The sequence below is a fragment of the Sciurus vulgaris genome (assembly GCF_902686455.1).
Source record: "Sciurus vulgaris genome assembly, chromosome: 17".
Classification (NCBI taxonomy): Eukaryota; Metazoa; Chordata; class Mammalia; order Rodentia; family Sciuridae; genus Sciurus; species Sciurus vulgaris.
In genome coordinates this window covers 51,260,647-51,278,784 of record NC_136478.1, presented here as the reverse complement: position 1 = coordinate 51,278,784, position 18,138 = coordinate 51,260,647, and the positions used below count along the sequence as shown (strand labels likewise).

Genomic DNA, 18,138 nt, shown 5'->3' with positions numbered 1-18,138 from the left:
GGCTTAAAGCCTCAGCAGGGATAATATCCAGATTGAATGGTGTGTCACTGGAGGTGCATCCTTATGCAATACACCACCTGCCTAATTGTACACGGCACCCCCTAGGGTTCTATTCCTGCCCTGAACGCTGATTTGAGACACAACAGAAAATTGCCAAGCAGTAAATGTAACTTAAGACTGGATGACACTACTATACTATCGTGTATTTTCGACTCTGCAAACTCCAAAATGCCAAGAAGTCCAAAAGCCCAAGACATGCTGACATGGAGGGAAGGGAATCACGGAAAGCAAGGAAATAAAGAGACAAATGATTGTGAAAAACCAAACCGCAAAAAACCACTTTAATTCCAGCCTTACAGCGCCAGGTGCAATGTCTGGGGACAGACTCTGGGTACAATGCTGTGTGGCGACCACGCACTCACACACGGCTCTGAGAAGGCCCCCAAAGGGGGACTTACCTTCAGGGGCTGAGCCAAGGGGGAAGGGACAGCCCCAGAACAGGGGTAAGGACAGGCCTGGGGGAAAGGTGCTACTTCTTGGCAAAGGAGATCTTCATGGCGTTGTTCTGGGTGATCTTAAAGCCCTGCAGGGCATCCCGAGCTGCCCCTGCTTGCACCTCGTTGTCAAACTCCACAAAGGCAATGTCATGCCGCCCAGGGACCAGGCGGACCTCCTTGAAGCCAGGGAACCTGAGAAGAGAATGAAAGACCTCAGACTGTCCCCTGACATTTTGGCAGGTAGAGGGCAGAGGCCAGGAATGATGCTAAACATCTTACAATGCAGAGGACAGGCCCCCATGACAAAGGACTATACCATCCCAAATACACAGTGCTAAGCTGAGAAACCCCACTGTAAACCTGCTGTTTAATGAAAAATGTTAAACAAACACCCGCGCAAACCACAACCTAGACGATGACACAGAACTCCGAAACCCCACCCTTCCCCCATCACAACCCGCTTCCAGTTTCAGACACAATCAGTACTCTCACTTTTAGGATACGCTGATATGCTGCTTCTTTAATCTCCCTTTTCTCATTCCTTACTGCCTTCTCCACTAGAACACCCTCCACAGGTATTACTGAGCCTCTTTCTTTCACTAATATTTTCATAAAATACGTACCTTTTATGGAAATGGCATACGAGTGGTATTGTTTTTATTTTGTTCAGTTTCTCAAAACTTTCTCTCAGCATTATTATAAAGCAACCACTATGTTGCCATTTCTGCTTCTCCAAACTGCCACAATGTAAGCCAGGGTAAGTATCAGTATGTGAGCCATCCCTTCTTCAGGGGAGGTTGCCTCCCACTCCCCACTGCGGACTCTGTGATGATTACCCCTTTCACAGCTACTCGGGACTTACTTGTTTCAAGAATTTCTATGGAATGCCTGAAGCAGAACCACCAGGTAAATTCTGCCACATCCACAACCCCCATTGAACAGTCCCTGTGCACAATAGCCCCAGAGTCTATTTCCCATCAGCATGGCACCAGGTTCACACAACTCCACTTCCACACTTGCTGTTTTTGAACATGCCAATTTTTGTCATCTAGCCAGTGATCGATGATGTCTTGCTGTTGTTTTATATACACCTTGCACTGCTGAATGCTGAAACCCGATACATTTTTCCATTTTAAAACTAGAAAAATGAACCCAGAGCCTGGGCTGACAAAGGCCAGCAGGCCCTGGCCATGGCGACCCTGTCTGCCTCATCACCAGCCTTGGCTTCCTCCTCCTCCTCCACCTCCACCTTCAGCTGCTGTCCCTGCTGCCAAGCCTGAACTGGCCCGGGGCTCTGCCAGCAGAATTCTAAGGCTCACTCCCCTGGTGACACCTTCTGGCCATCACCCTCCAGTTCCAGTCCAGCCACTGGCCCTACTTACTGGTTGAAAAGCATGGATAGCATGAGCTCGTTGGTCTCCTCCGGTAGATTGGTAAGGAACAAGATGTGATTTGGTGGATTCTCAGAAAGCTGCAGGAGAGGAAAGGGAGCCCGTGAGCATGGAAGCCCTGGGTCTACTGGGGGATTCTGAAACACATGCTATTGCCCTTCTTCCCATACCCCATACCCCTACAAACTGCAGGCTATAAGACCTACAGTTTTGACCACTGACATACCCCTTGAGTACAGCATAGGAGCTGGTGCTCAACAGAAATTCACAGAATGAATCTAGCAGTGGCCACTGCTCCAGCCTCACCCTGACCTACCAGACCTCCAACAAACATGCCAATTCCTCTCTGCCCCAGGGTCCAACCCCACTGCTCTGAGCTCATCACTGAGGGATCTCTGCTTCAATGCCACCTCCTCGGGAGCTTGCCCCAACCACCCAATCTAAAGCAGCCCTGAACTGGTCTCCTTCTATTCTACATTTCATTTATGTGAAACCACGGAGGAACTAGACACTCACAGGTTGGGCAGGTGGCATCTGCCCTGGCATAAGTTGTTGTGGGGGCATAGCCCCTGGTGGGATCTGGCCTGGTGCAAGACCTGGCGGTGGGATCATGCCAGGGGGTGGCATGTAGGGAGGCTGGCCCGGCATGTGGTGCATGATGCGGGGTGCCTGAGTCATCGGTGGCATGCCCTGTGGAGAGAGAGCAGGACTGACACAACGGTAGATAGGAGAAGGCAAGGCTACAGTACCCACAGGAGGCGAAGGCGCAAGGAAACACTATAGGTAAGAAATAAAAAGAATAAGAGGCAAAAAAGGCACCAAGAGTACCAGATGGAGTGAAGCAGACCTTAGGTCAGGGGGAATGTTACATCAGAAACTTTTTTTTCTAAAAAACTTTTTAAGGTATAAAAATTAGTACAATCCAAACTTGTTTATAGATATATAAAAAGAAAAAAAGTCAGGAGGGGGAAAAATGCAAACAACTGTGAACTCGAAGGTGTAGAAACATATGCTAAGGAGCATTCTGTGCTTTTGCTTCTAAGAAACAAAAACTAAATAAAGAAATAGACCCAGAGACGGAGGGAGAAACAGAGACAGTGGAGGGCTGGGATTGTGGCTTGGTGGCAGAGCCTTTGCCCAGCATCAAGGCTGGGGGATGCATCCCCAGCACCACAAAAATATAAATGGGGGTGGGGGGACAGTGGAAGATAGTGATGGGAAGAGGTGGTCAGGGAAGGTACAGATGGTTGCCAGCCCAATGCACACAGCCCACACAGTACAGCCCAGAGCAAGTGCCCAACCTTAAGTGTCAAATATGGAAGGAAGGCTAGGCCCAGAAGAGACTGGTAACAACAGAAAAGCCTCAACAGAGATCCAGACACCACCAGACTCCAGACAAATTGTGACACATCCTGAGAACCATGAAACTCATGAGAGCCAGAGACGTGGAGACCTAAGGAGTGGATCCAATTCATTTACCTTTTCTTTCATATTAGCACTTTTGGTATCCTGTTTAGAAAACAGGATGTTTCTGCTTTTCATATCCTCACCAAAGTCAGGAAGACATTGTCCTATTTTCTTAACTCTTATTTGTTAGTTGTCACATTCAGGTCTATAATTCAGTTCAAGCTAACTTTCATAAACAATGTGAAGGGGTACTAATCTTTTTCCCTTGCAGATCCATCTACCCAGCATCATTTACTGGGAAAAAACAAGTCCCCACTGAACTGCAGGGGTATCCTGATCACACGTCAAATGACCAACGCGTGTGGCTATTTGTCAACATCACTCTACCCACCGGTCCATCTTTCTACTCTTTTGCCAACACTGCGTTATCTTGATTGCGGCACCTTTATGAGTCTTCTGTCCCAGTTTTAATCATCTTGTTTGTCTTGGCCTGGCCTTTCCAGTCAGTGTCTACTGGAACTCTTAATGGGATTTTGATTGCAATTGTGTTTAAATAATCTTAGATCAATGTAGAAAGAACTGATCTCTTAACAGTATTGCACTGAGTCTTCTCATTCATCGCTGAGGTCTCCTATTTCTCCCAGCAACATTCTGTTATTTCAGTGAAGCAGTTTTGTGCACTTTATCCTTGGTTTTTCAACATGAAGTTTGTTTGTTATGAGCATATAGAAATAGAACTTTTTTCACACTGAACTTATATCCAGCAACATTTCCAAATTAAATTCACTTAATTCTTCTGGATTTTCTACACAGCTATTGACTTAAAAAGACACAGAACAAGTGATGCTAGGATTCCAGCTTTTCAGGACTGAAAGGATCACAAGTTTAGACTCTGCAATTTAGCAAAACTCTATCTCAGGATAAAAATTAAGAAGGGATGAGGAAGACAAGCACGATGGTACAGGCCTGTAATCCCAGCAACTCAGGAGGCTAAGGTAGAAGGATAACAAGTTCAAGGTCAATTTCAGTACCTAACAAAATCCTGTCTCACTAAAAAAGTTTGAGGATGTAGTTCAGTGGTAAAGCACTCCTGGGTTAAACCCCAAGTACCACCAAAAAAAAAAAAAAGAAAAAGAAAAAAAGACATTAAAACCAAGGTCAAGGAGAGAAACTAGATGACAGGCATGGAGAAAGACCTTCAGAAATAATCAAGCAGGGGGTTGGGGATAGAGCTCAGCTGATAGAGTGGCTGCCTTGCAAGCACAAGACCCTGGTTCAATCACCAGCATGGGGAGGGGGTGGGAAATCAAGTAGGCAGGCAAAAGGAATTTTGATGACATCACCATCCAGGAGCTCAACCCCACCAAAAGTCACACAATCTCTGTAAGGAAATGAAATGGAAAGGTCTGAGTCCCCACAGGGAGAACATGCCCCACCCCCCGCCCCCAACCAGGCCAGTGGCTAAGGAAGTCCTACTGGTAAGAGGGAAGCATCTCAGGGCCCTGGCTTACCGGGACAGGCCCCTGGACAGCTCCCACCACAGGAGCAGCTGCCCCACCCTGCACGGCCTTCTTGGCAGCGGGGGTCTCCTGGCTCTTGGGCTTTCTCTTCTCCCGCTTGCGGTCCCTCTCCACAAAGGTGCCCTTCATCTTGGCAATGATATCTGAATCGGTCTTGGCATACTGGATGCGCTATCAAACAGAGCACAGAAAGATTAGGGGCATGGATTTCAGAGCCAAATTGCCTGGGTTCAAATTCAGGAGCAAAGCACTTGTCTAGCATGCATGAGGCCCTGGGTTTGAAATCCAACACCACTTTAAAAAAAAAAAAAAAGGGAAAGAAACAGCTCAGTCAGCAGAGTGCTTGCCTTGCAAGCACAAGACCCTGGGTTCAATCCCCAGCACCCAAAAAAAACAAAAAGGAAAGAAATTGCTTCAACATCCTCATCTGTAAAATGGGAATTATGAAATTCCTGGAAGGATTGCCATGAGGACTACATGAGTTGAAGTGCTCAAAACAAACAGCACTTGACACAGCAAATGCTCAGAGGATAAGTTCTTGGTATTTTTAAAGGAAGATAAGACAGCCCTGAGTATCAGGTCAAAGGCATTCTGAGAAGGCAAAGCTAGGACACGAGCACCTGTGCAGGGGAGTTCCAGACACACAAGGAGGAATTTAGTCAACCAGATAATCTCATTCATTCTACTGTCCGTAAAGACCCCACTGCACAGCGGGCCCCATTCTAGGCTCTGAGAGCACAGCAGTGAACAGACAAAAGCCCTGCCCAAATGGTGTGTTCTCAGCGAAGGAAGGTAGAGTCACCACGAACTGAGAAAGGGTTGTCAAATATTGAAGAGGGAATTTTCAGATAGGGTAGCCAGGAATGCCACCTTTGTACTAGGGTGACACTTGTGCAGAGACAGAAAGGAAGGAGGGAGTGAGCCACAAGGACATCTGGTGATGGAGCCTTCTAGCAAAGGAACAGCCACACCAAGAACTAAAGACTACATGGCAGGTTCCAGGAATAGCAAAGAGGCTCAAGGGATGAGAAGGAAACGTCATAAGGTCAACTGGGGACCGCAGTGAAGGCTTTTGTGTTTTCTTAGAAAATTGACAGCCAGGAGTGTTGTAAGAAGAGTCACAAGCTCTCACTCACATCTTAAAAGATAGGTTATGGGGCTGAAGATGCAGCTCAGTGTAGGGCACTTGCCTAGCGTGTGCAAGGTCCAGCACCTCAAAAAAAAGGAGGGCTATGGTGTAAAGAATGGCCTGTAGGGAGGAGGGGTCAAAGCAGGGAGCCTAGTGAGCAGACCACCACCACTGTTCTAATGAGGGAAGGGGGTGGCTAGGACGGGCCAGCAGCAGTGGGGGATGAGAAGCAGGGAGCTGGTAGTTTTGAAAGTAGAGTCAACAGGACTTTCTAACTCACATACCTGAATGCTTGATGTGCTCCAAGTAGTGACTTGGGAGAAACGTGAGGGAATGGATGACACAAAAACATTTATAATTTTTAATCCTCAAAAGTTAATTCCTAAGCCAGATGTGGTGGTGCACTCCTGTAACCCCAGTTATGAGGGAGGCCAAAGCAAGAGGATTACAAATTTGAGGCCATTCTTGCCACCGGCTCAAAATAAAAAATAAAAAGAACTGAGAATGTAGTTCTATATTAGAATGCTCCCAGTTCAATCCCCAGTACTGCCAAACAAACAAACCCAATAATTCCTAGATGCTTGAGAAAGGTAACTAGCAGACGTGATGGCAGGCTCCCACACCCGGAAGTTACAAGTAGTAGGGCTCAACACTGTCCTCTCCAGATGGAGGGAACAGAAGCCCAGCTATTCCTGGGGTCCACTGCCTCCCACATAATCTGCCTGGGGCTTACTACACACACACACACACACACGAATACCTGTATGCCACATATACACATCTGCTATACCCACCATGCTTACCATGGGCTTGTCATAGAAGGGGAAACCCTGCATGGAGCGCAGGGCATTTGTGGCGCTGCTGACCTCCTTGAAGATAACAAAGGCCTGACCCCTCATCTTCAGGCTCCGAGACACCAGAATATCCAGGATCTGGCCAAACTGGGAGAAGATGGCGTACAGGGACTTCTTCAGCTCTGCAATCAGAGAAAGAAAAAGCCACACAGTGACCAGAGCCTTTGGCAACATGCTGTGAAGCTTGAGCTCTTATTTTCAGAAAAGCACAGCCCCGGCATAAGGCCAACTGAAAAGGTATTCAGAATGCCACAGGTCAGTAAACTCTTAGGACCCCACGATAACAGCAGCAGCCTGCCAAGAACCACGCAGGTGGTTGAGTACGCTCTTCTGTAAGATGTGGATGTTCACAATACCTGCCCACAGAGCTGCCACGTGAGAAATCCAAATGCCTGTGTGCAGAGCACTCAATAAAGACAAGCGCTTCTTTTCACTGCCACTCCCATGCCCAACACAGGCCCTCTTAATGTGGTCCTGGTACATTTCCCCAACCTCATGTCTGTCCAAGCTCCCCCTCACTCCCATGTCTCCAATCACACTGGAGGTCTCCCTGGCCCTTTCTCAAAACAAACACCAATTCTGTCACCAGGCTTTTGCACTAGCTGGAGAGGAAAACATCCTTCCCCAGATGTTTTCAAAGCTGCTTCTCTCTAGTCATTCAGGTCTCAAGAGATCTTCTCTGACCACCATGTCAACATGTCACTGTGTCCCTCCTCCCCTCACCTTACCCTAACTTGCCTTTACTTCATGACATTTTCCAATGCCCGACCTAATGTTTACTTACTGTCTTCACAGCTATAGGCCACTCTAATTTGTTGGGGTTTTTATTAATATTTTTTTTAATATGGACACAATACTTTTATTTTGATTTATTATTTTAAAGTGGTGCTGAGGATCAAACCCAGTGCCTCACACATGCCAGGCGAGTGCTTTACCACTGAGCCACAACCCCAGTCCTCTGATTGGTTTACTGCCATCCCCCACACCCAGTTCAGACTCCAGCAAACACGGATGGATAAAAATACCATGTAATAATGCCAGGGGTGGTGGCGCGTGCCTGTAATCCAGTGGCTTGGGAGGGTACAGAAGTAGGATTGCCAGTTCAAAGTCAGACTCAGCAAACTTAGAGAGGCCCTAGCAGCTTAGTGAGACCCTGTCTCTAAATAATATTTTAAAAAGGGCTGGGAATGTGGCTCAGTGGTTAAGCGCCCCTGGGTTCAATCCCTGGTACAAAAAAGGATACCATGTAATGCTAAACAGAAATAACTTCATTAAATCCTCACAAAAGGGTTGGGGTTGTGGCTCAGTAGTAGAGCACTTCCCTAGCAAGTGAGGCACTAGATTTGATTCTCAGGACTGCATGTAAATAAATACATAAAATAAAGGTCCACATATAAATAAATACATAAAATAAAGATCCATCTACAACTAAGAAACAAAATCATCACAAAAATCCCCTAAGGTGGCATCACCGACTCCCAATTTTACTAAGAAGGACATGGCAGAGCCAGGTCTACAATCCAATTCCATCTAAACCAGGTCCCCCTAACACTTCACCAGCAAAGTGTCTTGCTTTATAGCAAGTGGGACTTGAGCAAAACACAGGAACCCTCTTACCAACTGCATGTGAAAATTGTGACAAGGTCTTAGGCAAAAAAAAGGTAAGAGAAACAGGGTTGTGTGTGTGTGTGTGTGTGTGTGTGTGTGTGTGTGTGTGTTGGGAGTAGGAAACAAGGGTCAAGGGTGTTTTGAAGTAATCTGTCAAAGTCTCCCGGTGGGGATATTTCTGGTTTTCCTCTCCATGTTCCATCCCCTTAAACTCAGTCTAGACATCAGTCATTCCCCTGGCCTCTGGACCTCTCCCATTCTTCAGCCTCTACTCTTGCTCACTCAAGTTTGCCCTCCACAGTCAGGAAGACATTCCGTAAATGACACAACCCAGACAAGCGAGCAGCTTGGCTTCCCTACACCCTCAGAATAAAGTTTCAGGTCCCCCCACAAACACAAGGCCTGTAAGCCATCAGTGCACTTGCTCCCTGGAAAAAGCCTCTCCAATATTTACAGGCCTCGAGGCCTCAGATCCAAACTACCTGTAATTCCCAGAATGCTTCAGGCTCTTTTGCCCCTAGACAATTGTATATCCTGGTGCAAGTACGAAACACTCTTCCATCTCATGGTAATATACATACTAGTTTCTCTACCTGGAAGGTTTTCCAAAACGTCTCCTATCAAACTAAATGAATCCATCTGCCTTTTCTAGGCTTCCAATTCCACCTTTGACCACTCTGCTTGTGCTTCTCCCATAACAGCCCTTACAACTCTGAGCTGTCAAAGACTGATCGTAGAAAACCAGGACTCTTGGTCACCAGTGTGTCCACAGCACTGTCCAATACAGGCTGAGCACGACACTCTGAAAGCAGACATGAATTTACATTCCCAGGTTTTTGTGGGTTTTGCAGTACTGGACTGCTCAAGCTGGCCTCAAACTTGTAATCCTCCTGCCCCCAGCCATTAGAGTTGCTTGAGGCTTGAGATTACAGGAATGCACCACCAGCCAGCCCTTGTTTTGGTTTAACAGCAATTTTGTTGGTAATCTCAAATTTAATCCCAGTAACATTGTTTGGTTCTGAAATTTTTCTGGAGGTAATGAGTTTGGTTTTTTGTTGTTGTTTTGCACCAAGGATTGAACCCATTGGTTGTTAGCCACATTCCCGGTCCTTTTTATTTTGAGATTGGGCCTCACAACATTACTGAGAATAGTCTCAAACCTGGCAATTGTCTCAGTCTCCCAAGTTGCTGGGATTACAGGGATGTGCCACCAGAGTCAGTTTAATAGCAGCTTTTATTCCACTGTCACTAACTGCTAGGTGCCATGAACTGAAGCATCATGTGAAGGGTTAGCTAATGTAATCCTCAAAACATCCATTCAAAGAAGGCTATGATTTTGCCCAGTTTTCAGGTATAGGAAATGAGATTCAATAAAGATAATAATTTACTCAAGAAAGTGGAAGTGTGTTTCTGATTTCAAAGAGCTGGAGTTGTAGCTCACTGGCAGAGCATCCGCCTAGCACACGTGAGTCAACGGGTTTGATCCTCAGCACCACATAAAAAATAAATAAAATGAAGTTTAAAAGAAAAAGTACTGAATTCCTAAGCCAAATTTCACACCTGCAGTCAACAACTTTCCTTGCTATGTGACCAGAAGCAAGTTTACATCACCCCTACATCTCACTTGGCCCAATCTCAGAAATGGGAATAACTACAGTGCCCTCCTAAAGGTCTATTATGAAAATTAAAAATTAAAATTCACATAAGTGCATAAATTAATTCCTGGTTCAGAGTGTTCACTCTCACTAATGTATATTTCCATCATTGGGAACACCACGATGACCCAGACAACCTCAGTATCGGCCCTTACGGAGCTCACAGACCAAAGGAAGACAGTAGAGTGATCCAGGCCTGAGTGGCGATACCCAGGTCCCATGGGAAGTCAGTGGCAGCTACCTGATGGGAGAGTGGATCTGGGAGGGCTTCCTGGAGGAGGAAGCTAAACCCTTGAAGGATTATCAAGTGACCAGGTTACAGGGAGGAGTGTAAGATGTGTGCTGAGGACACAAGCAGTATGTACAAAAGCCAAGGGGCTAATTTATTCATTTAGTTTGAGAAGACGGAGAAAGAAGAGCAGATTCTTGAGGTGGAAAGGGGCCAGCTCATTCCGAACAGCCCAAGGTCCAGACCATCCCGAACACTCACCATCCTTCTTGATCTTCTCATTGAGGTTGTTGATATAAATAGTGTGGTTGGGGCGGGTCTCAGGAACTGCCATCGAGAGGGGTACCAAGGTACGGCTTAAAGAAGGAGAAGGATGAGTTAAGACCTGGGTTTTTCCAAATCCTTCCTGCCGATGCTGGCTTAACGGACTCTGCTCAGGGATCTTCCTTCCAAGAGGAAGTCAGATAAGACAGGAGTTGGGAGGGAAGACACAGCTTGGGCAACAATGCGAGTCAGGAACCCTCTTCTCCCGCCCGCGTGCTGACAGAAATCTCCAGAAGTTTACTACGAATCCCGGGATGCTCTACGCGTCCCGTCCCAAGTGACGATCCCCATTGGCTCACGCACCCAAAGGGCTGTCCGAGGTGGGGGGGAAACCCGGATGTAGGAGCCAGTTAAGAAAGCAGGGTAGCTTTTGAACACCCTGGCCTCGCACAGCGAGAAAACTTCCCCAGAGAGATGCGGAAAGGCCTGACGCCAAGCGCTCCGCCCGACTTCCCGGTGCCAGCAGCCCCTTGAGCCTGAGAAAACTTACCGACAGGGCCTCAAATCCTCCAAGTGGCGCCAGGTACGCTCTTCAGAGCAGACCACAAAGATTCCTCTTTTGGACCCGCCTTTCCTTTTATGCAAGCCAATCCCTGCCGAGATATTCGGTAGATCGGCCAATCAGAGTGAGTGTCGTCCCCGGGCTCTGATCTTGCCAATCAAAACCGCACTTGGGTTCCCGCCTCAGCAGGAAAGTCCCGCCCCTCTGCAATGAGTGCGTCTTCAGTCACGCCCGAGCCTACGGACCAATCAGCGAAGGTCACGAGCTTTTCGCCAATCGGGACGCGGCTCGCGCACTAGTCTCTTCCGGAGGCAGTGCTTTGGAAATCCCACCTTGTCCCTGATGCCGCACGTCTTCTATCACGTGATCACCAAAGGGGTGGGCACGCGCTGCGCGCTTTGCCTCGTGACACTGGAAAAGCTGTGTATAGGGGCCGCCATTTCACCCAGAGAGACACGCGTTCTGCTTCCTAAAGGCCAGTGCCTGTCCCAGTGGTATCGCGACTCCGTCGGGCCACCGATCTCCGCCTTTTCAGCGTACAGGCTTTTCCTGTTGTTGATTCCAGGACCTTCTCAGCACTAGATCATTTCCCTGCCCGGTGTCCGATTTGACCTCTTGACCTCTGGCTCAAAGGTCAGCTCCAAGCTTCTGAACTCGGGCTTGGGAAGTGAGTGGGGACAGAGTCTAAATTCCTTCAGTCTCAAGCCCCAGGTTCCTAGATCTCACCGTTCAGGCGCTCCCATATCCAAAGATTGACCCAGCAATTCCTTAAATCCAGCTTACCCATTTTCCCTTAAGTTTCAAAACGCACCCAACCTGCCTCAGCCCCATACCACAAATCTGTTTCTGGATTTATGAACCCCACACTGGTAACCCCTAGATCCCTCGTGACTTGAGTCAAGCCCGGTTCCTGCTCCCATGGTTTCAGAGTTTAGCCCTGATCTTTTCCAACCTGCTCTTCAGATTCTGGAACTCAGTTCTAAAATCTTTCAAATCTCCACCCTTGAGACCTAACCCTTGTGAAGGATCCTCCTCTCTTCCATTCTCAACCCCTCAGCTCATCTTATAGACCCCAAAATGACTTCTCCATGCTCGGCTCCAGAACCCTCAACCCCTCTTCCAAGATCTCCTGGACCTCAAGCCCCCATCGTTCCAACTCCTCCCCTGCCCCCGAGTCCCTTGAACTTAGCTTTTCTACCCCAACCCTGTAGTTTCCAGTCCCATATTCCCCCACCACCCCCACTGCCGCCTCCACCCTCTGCCGGTAGGGGCGCTCCCCCTCACGTCTACGGCCTGGAGAAGAGCCAGCTCCTGAAGGAAGCCTTGGAGAAGGCAGGCCCAGTCCCGACGGGCAGAGAAGATGTGAAGAGACTCCTGAAGCTGCACAAGGACCGGTAGGGTCTCCCTGCCTCACCCCACCCACCCAGGGTCTGACCAGATCACCTGTCCCCAGGTCATTTCACCCACTTTTCCCCTTTCCTAAAGTCAAACAGCCTGATGGACTGATGGCTTTAGTTCCCTACCTAGGTCTTACAGTGGTGATGTGCCTCCCGCAATGAAGAAAGCTGCTCTCAGAAGTACCTGGTCCAGAGACAGAGCTTCTCACAGCCTGGGATGGTCAGTGCTGTGATGACAGAGCCTAAATAGAGTGCCTGACCCAGGCTGAGATGTCACTGGGGGCTTCTTGGAGAGGGGGACCCCAGCACAGCTGAGCAAATCAAGTAGGCAGGATGTGATGAGAGCAGACTGCTTGGGGCAGAGACCCAGAGTGAAATGAGGACATGTTCTTTTTCCAGGTTCTGCAGATACTTTCTTAACAAGACAGGGCCAAGTGGCAAAGATGGGCCTGGGAAGGTGGGCAAAAACCAGCTCATAGGAGTTGGGAGTTGGACTGAGGGCACAGGAGTCAGGGAAGGTTTTGCTCAGGGTCATGAGAAGAGTTCAGGGTCCCATGGAGAGATCTGGAGCATCCAGGGACTCTGCAAGGAGGGGAGGGAAGGGGGCTAGACATTTGCTAGGGACTGGATTTAGATAAGAGAAAAAAGAATTCGCCCAGGTGCACAAAGAAACTCCCAAGCTCTCTAGTCCTTATGACCCGAGCCACCGTGAGGCAAACTGAATGTAAATAACAACCGCTTCTCAGTGCGTGATTAGTATGTTTTTAAGTATTAATTTTCTGTGACTCTCAGCAACCCTATGAGATAAGAATGTCTCATTTCCCAGATGAGAAAACTAAGGTTTATAGTGGTAAAGTCACTTAGCCACGGTGCAAAGAGAAAGGTCCCTTGGAACTCTGGAAGGAGGTGTGGTGCTTTTAACCACCCTGCTGTGGTATCAATCCCTTTTTCCAGGAGACACCCCACACTGGGAACCAGGGTGGGGCTGATCAGGCCTGCAAAGATTCATTATCAAATTGATCTTGTAGGCTGTAAGCATGTTGTTACCTGGTTTTATTCAAGGACAAATTAAGGGATTTTCATCTTGTTTAACAGACTCTTAAGAAAAAAAAAAATCACACAGTTTGGATGTAAGACACCCCTTTGAGACATTCCCTCAGATCTTTCTGACTTCTAGTTGCAAAGTTTACACATCTGCTCTTTGCCCTTCAACTCTTGAGAGAAAGCAGGGAGCAGCCAGGAGGATGATTCCCCCAAACAGATGAGGAAACCAAGGCTCAGAGAAATTAAGTGCCTCATCAGGAGAAAAGGAAGTCAGTGACTGAGCCAGGAGCAACCTTCAGGCCTTTTTCCTTATGTTCCCTTCCCTGTACACCTGCTCCCAGCTGGATCTCATGGGGAACTCCCAGAGCTGTTCCCTTGTGACCCACATGTGGTTCTTCAGGTTCCGGAGTGACTTGCAATGGATCCTCTTCTGTGGTGACCTACCCTCCCTCATCCAAGAAGGCCCTCAGTAAGTGCTCCAGTGTGGGACCCGGCCTGGCTCCACCCTCCCTGGGCTTCCTGAGGACTTACCTGGGAGTATAGGAAGAATGTGTTTATTCCACACAGCGTGGAGAGGAGAGAGAAAAGGGAAGTTTGTACTGGGGGTCTGGGGGTGCTTAGTCAACGGGAACACACAAGCAAGTGAGTGAGCTCCAGTTGAGTGAACAAATGAACCTGGCCCACTAGTCTAACTCTACTCTGACTCCAATCCCAGGAAGCCCCCATGACCTCTGTCCCCACCCTCCAGTCCTGGGCTCAGGCCCAGGCTATCCTCTCCCATCAAGGGAATCAGGTATTCCTGCCTGACCTGGGAAGGCAAACGCCCCTAGGGCAGTAAACCTGTTCCCCACTCCTGCTCCAGTAAAGGGGTCCCCCCCCCCTCCAAGTAATAGCATGAAGTAAGGGTTGAGAGTCAAGGCCTGTCTCTTCCAGATGTGGGTTGGTGGCCTTGTGGATGGCAGGCACTCTCCTGTTGCCCCCCAGCGGCATCCCCCTGGAGAGACTGGTACAGGTAGCCATGGAGAGAGGCTACACTGCCCAGGGAGAGATGTTCTCTGGTGAGTTGGGTGGGGAAGAGTCTCAAGCTTCATGCCTCATTGGCTCTTCCTAGGAAAGAACCAGGGAGGCTGGTGGGTTGTTGTAGGCACATGTGATATGGGTGTCGTTCCATTTTCTGGGCCCGTCTCCCTGCCTGCAAGCCACAGTAGTCACCATGTGGACTTTGCCTAGTACCTGGGTACCAAGTCTACTTCTGCCACCTCCTCACTGTGGCCATGAACATGGGGCTGACTCCCTTTGTGCCTCACAGGTGACGGGCATGGTGAGGGATAGGAACATGGGTCTTGTTGATATGGGGCCGGGCACATGATGAGCCGTCTCTCTCTGTGCTCACTTACAGTGGCTGATATGGGCAGGCTGGCCCAGGAGACATTGGGCTGCCAAGCCAAGCTGCTGTGTGGCGGCCTGGGTGGTCCCAACAGAGACCTTGTCCTGCGGCACCTTCTCACTGGATATCCCCTGCTTTTCCCGTATCCCAGGGCCTAGGAGTAAGCAGGGGAGGCATGACAAGGGTGGGTCCCAGGGCCGTCCCATGTTTTGGTCTTAACACTGGCACCAGCTACGATGAGGACTTCAACCATGAACCTTGTCAGAAGAAGGGCCACAAGGCCCACTGGGCAGTGAGTGCAGGTAGGTGTCCCTTCCTTGCCCCTGTGCCTCTCTCCTGGATCGCCAGCCCCGTTAACCCTCTCACATTCTCTCCCCTGTGCTGGCACCTCCACAGCCAGGCCATGCACTCAAGTCATGGACCAGAGCTGGGCCACCCATCACCACGGGGTTCTTAGCACAAGAGTTGGCGGGCAGCTGGTGCCTCAGACAGCTGGCTCTTGGAATTTCCACAAACAGGAACTCAGAGCACAGACTCTGAGGTCCAGCCCAGCCACTGCTAGGCTTTGTGACTCTGGGCAAATTTCTTCACCTCTCTGGGCCTGTGATTCCCATTTGTAAATTGGTGACAGTGAACCCACCTCATAAGGCAGCCTTAGAGGGAGGCCAACTAAAATTCAGGGTAGCCCTTGGCACATTACATATCTCAGTAAGTGTCACCCATATTGTCACCATCATTCCAATACCTGCATGAAAGATCAGATTTGTGCATTTCAGGAAGACAAGATCAAGGATGTGCTGGGCCTCTTCATGGCTCTGTGGCCTTGAGGCCTTCTCTCCAAGCATGTCTTTCCTGGACAGCTGGAGATGATGGTGTTTCCTCCATCCAGTGCTGCCTTGCTTCCTGCCCTGTGCTTGTGGGAAGTGGGACTTAAAGTAACTGCAGCTTTGGAGCCAGATGCCCTGGGTCTCAGCCCCAGCCCACCTACCTGTGTGTTCCCCACTTCTGTGTTACAGTGGCGATCAAGGCAGCACACACCTGGGAGGGCTGGAGGGAGTAGAAATCAGGGCACCGCCACTCATCTCTTCATGTCCCCCAGGGGTACTGCTGGGTGTGCAGTGGGTGCCGCGCCTCGGCTACACTGAGGACCCTGAGCTGCCTGGCCTTTTCCATCCTGAGCCTGGCATACCCTGCCAGCCACCATCCATGCCAGAAGAAGGCTCTCCAGGAGCTGTCTTCCTTCTCTCCAAGCAGGGCAAGAGTTGGCACTACCAGCTGTGGGACTATGACCAAGTCCGGGACAGCAACCTGCAGCTGACAGACTTCTCACCCTCAAGGGCCGCTGATGGACAGGTGTATGTGGTGCCCACTGGTGGGGTGCGGGCTGGCCTTTGTGGCCAGGCCCTGCTGCTCAGACCATGAGAGTCCAGCAACTAGCCAAGGCTGGGGTGCCTGACCGTAGCTTAAATCTGTCACCATTTGAAGAGTGCCCCAGCTTCTCTTCCTGTGTGACACATGAAGGTTTGGCTGGATCTCTGAGAGCCTTCCACCCAGAGATCCTTCATCACGGTCCCCCCACCCTTCCATTTCAAGCCTGGACATGGTTCAGGCCAAGCCCAAGCCCATCCGTTCCAGATCAAGCACCCATTGATTCCTGTCTCCACATCCTGTGTCCTGTACAGCCCAGCAGAGTGCGCCATCCACTGCTTTCTCCAAGAGCTACATTTTCTAAGCCACCATCACCTTGCTAGAAATCTGCACGAGCCTCCTTCTTGGACTCTGTGCTGCCCCACAGTCTGCTCACAGGACAGGGACTAAATGCTTCCCCACTCAGCTCCCCTCGGCTTGTCCCAGGCTATTCCTCACGTGCTCTGCCTGCCAGCCTTACTGGCCTTTCAAGTCCCTAGAGTACAAGTACCCCTTCCTCGGGTGAGAGTCCCAGGGCCTAGACGTGGTGCCCACCATGTTTTAAGTCCCGTCTGAGAGCAGTCAGGTATTTCAGCCCCTTCCTAGTGTTGATTCATCAAGTTCTCCAGCCCTGTAAGGGAAGTTCTAGATTCCTTGTCTTAGTCCATTTTATACAAAATACTTGAAACCTTTATAAAGAATAGGAGTTTAAGGCTGGGGTTCTAGCACACTGGCAGAGGCACAGGGTTCAGTCTTTAGCACCACATAAAAATAAAGGCATTCTGTTCATCTACAATACCAAAAAAAAAAAAGAATTGGGGTTTATTTGGCATTATTCTGAAGGCTGGGAAGTTCAACAGTGTACCTAGCATCTGATAAGGGCCTTCTTGCTCCCTTTTTTTTTTTTGCGGGGGGTGTACCAAGGATGGAACCCAGGGGAGCTTAACCACTGAGCCACATCCCCAGCCCTTATTTTTAAAATATTTTTTAGCTGTACATGTACACAATATCCTTATTTACTTCATTATTTTTATGTGGTGCTGAGTATCCAACCCAGTGCCTCACACGTGCAAGGCAAGTGCTGTACCCATGAGCTGCCTCCACCAGCTCTTTTTGTTTTTGTTTTGAGACAAGGTCTGGCTAAGTCACTGAGGCTGGCCTTGAACTTAGCCTCTTGCCTACACCTTCCAAGTCTGGGATTACAGGCATGTACACCTCGCCGGGCTCCTTGCTCTTTCTTAACAAGGTGGAGGGCATCATAACTGCAAGACAGCAAGATGCCAGCTCAGGTCTCTCTTCCTCTTATAAAGCTACTTCTGCTGTCACAGGGACCCACCCTCATGACCTCATCTAATTCTGGTTGCCTCTTGAAGGACCCACCTGCAGATAGCATTAACAGGAATTTGGGGTGAGGTTTCTCACACATGAACTTTGGAGGGATATTTTCAAACCATAGCAAACCATCCTTCCCCAGTTTGACAAACAGACTGAGGGCCAAAGAAGTGGAGGCCCCAAATCACATGGCTGGCAAGTGGCAGAGTCAAGATTCCAAACAGATAGTGTCTAGTCACTAGCGAGGCCGCCTCACAGCTCCCTGAACCTCATGATGGTGCTGACCACAAACTTCTTTCCATCTGTCTGTACAAACATATATGAGTGATTGAGTATTGTGATTCTTTTTTTGGGGGGGGAGGGTAATAGGGCACTTTACTACGGAGCTATATCCCCAACCCTTTTTTTCATTTTGAGATTGTCTTGCTTAGTTGCTAGACTGGCAGTTCTGCTTC

At 49.1% G+C, this 18,138-nt stretch overlaps 2 protein-coding genes across 5 annotated transcripts; one reads left to right on the top strand and one right to left on the bottom strand.

Moving 5' to 3' along the window:
- Positions 1-311: 311 nt before the first annotated feature.
- On the bottom strand, positions 312-11,235 carry SNRPA (small nuclear ribonucleoprotein polypeptide A). Its single transcript, XM_079118366.1, has 7 exons — positions 11,105-11,235; positions 10,552-10,646; positions 6,748-6,920; positions 4,807-4,986; positions 2,405-2,578; positions 1,880-1,968; positions 312-689 (listed from the first exon to the last, which is right to left on the bottom strand). Exons 2-7 carry the CDS (start codon positions 10,622-10,624, stop codon positions 530-532), a joined length of 849 nt encoding a protein of 282 aa, XP_078974492.1. The 5' UTR covers positions 10,625-10,646; positions 11,105-11,235; the 3' UTR covers positions 312-529.
- On the top strand, positions 10,632-18,016 carry ACTMAP (actin maturation protease). 4 transcript variants are annotated; one of them, XM_079118365.1, is made up of 7 exons: positions 10,632-11,137; positions 12,385-12,510; positions 13,899-14,026; positions 14,491-14,615; positions 14,957-15,086; positions 15,176-15,246; positions 16,044-18,016. In XM_079118365.1, exons 3-7 carry the CDS (start codon positions 13,908-13,910, stop codon positions 16,364-16,366), a joined length of 768 nt encoding a protein of 255 aa, XP_078974491.1. In that variant the 5' UTR covers positions 10,632-11,137; positions 12,385-12,510; positions 13,899-13,907; the 3' UTR covers positions 16,367-18,016. The 4 variants fall into 4 exon arrangements, with proteins under 4 accessions (XP_078974491.1, XP_078974489.1, XP_078974490.1 ...); XM_079118363.1 differs by lacking the exon at positions 10,632-11,137 and adding an exon at positions 11,396-11,749; XM_079118364.1 differs by lacking the exon at positions 10,632-11,137 and adding an exon at positions 11,396-11,749 and having other exon boundaries at positions 12,328-12,510.
- Positions 18,017-18,138: the final 122 nt, after the last annotated feature.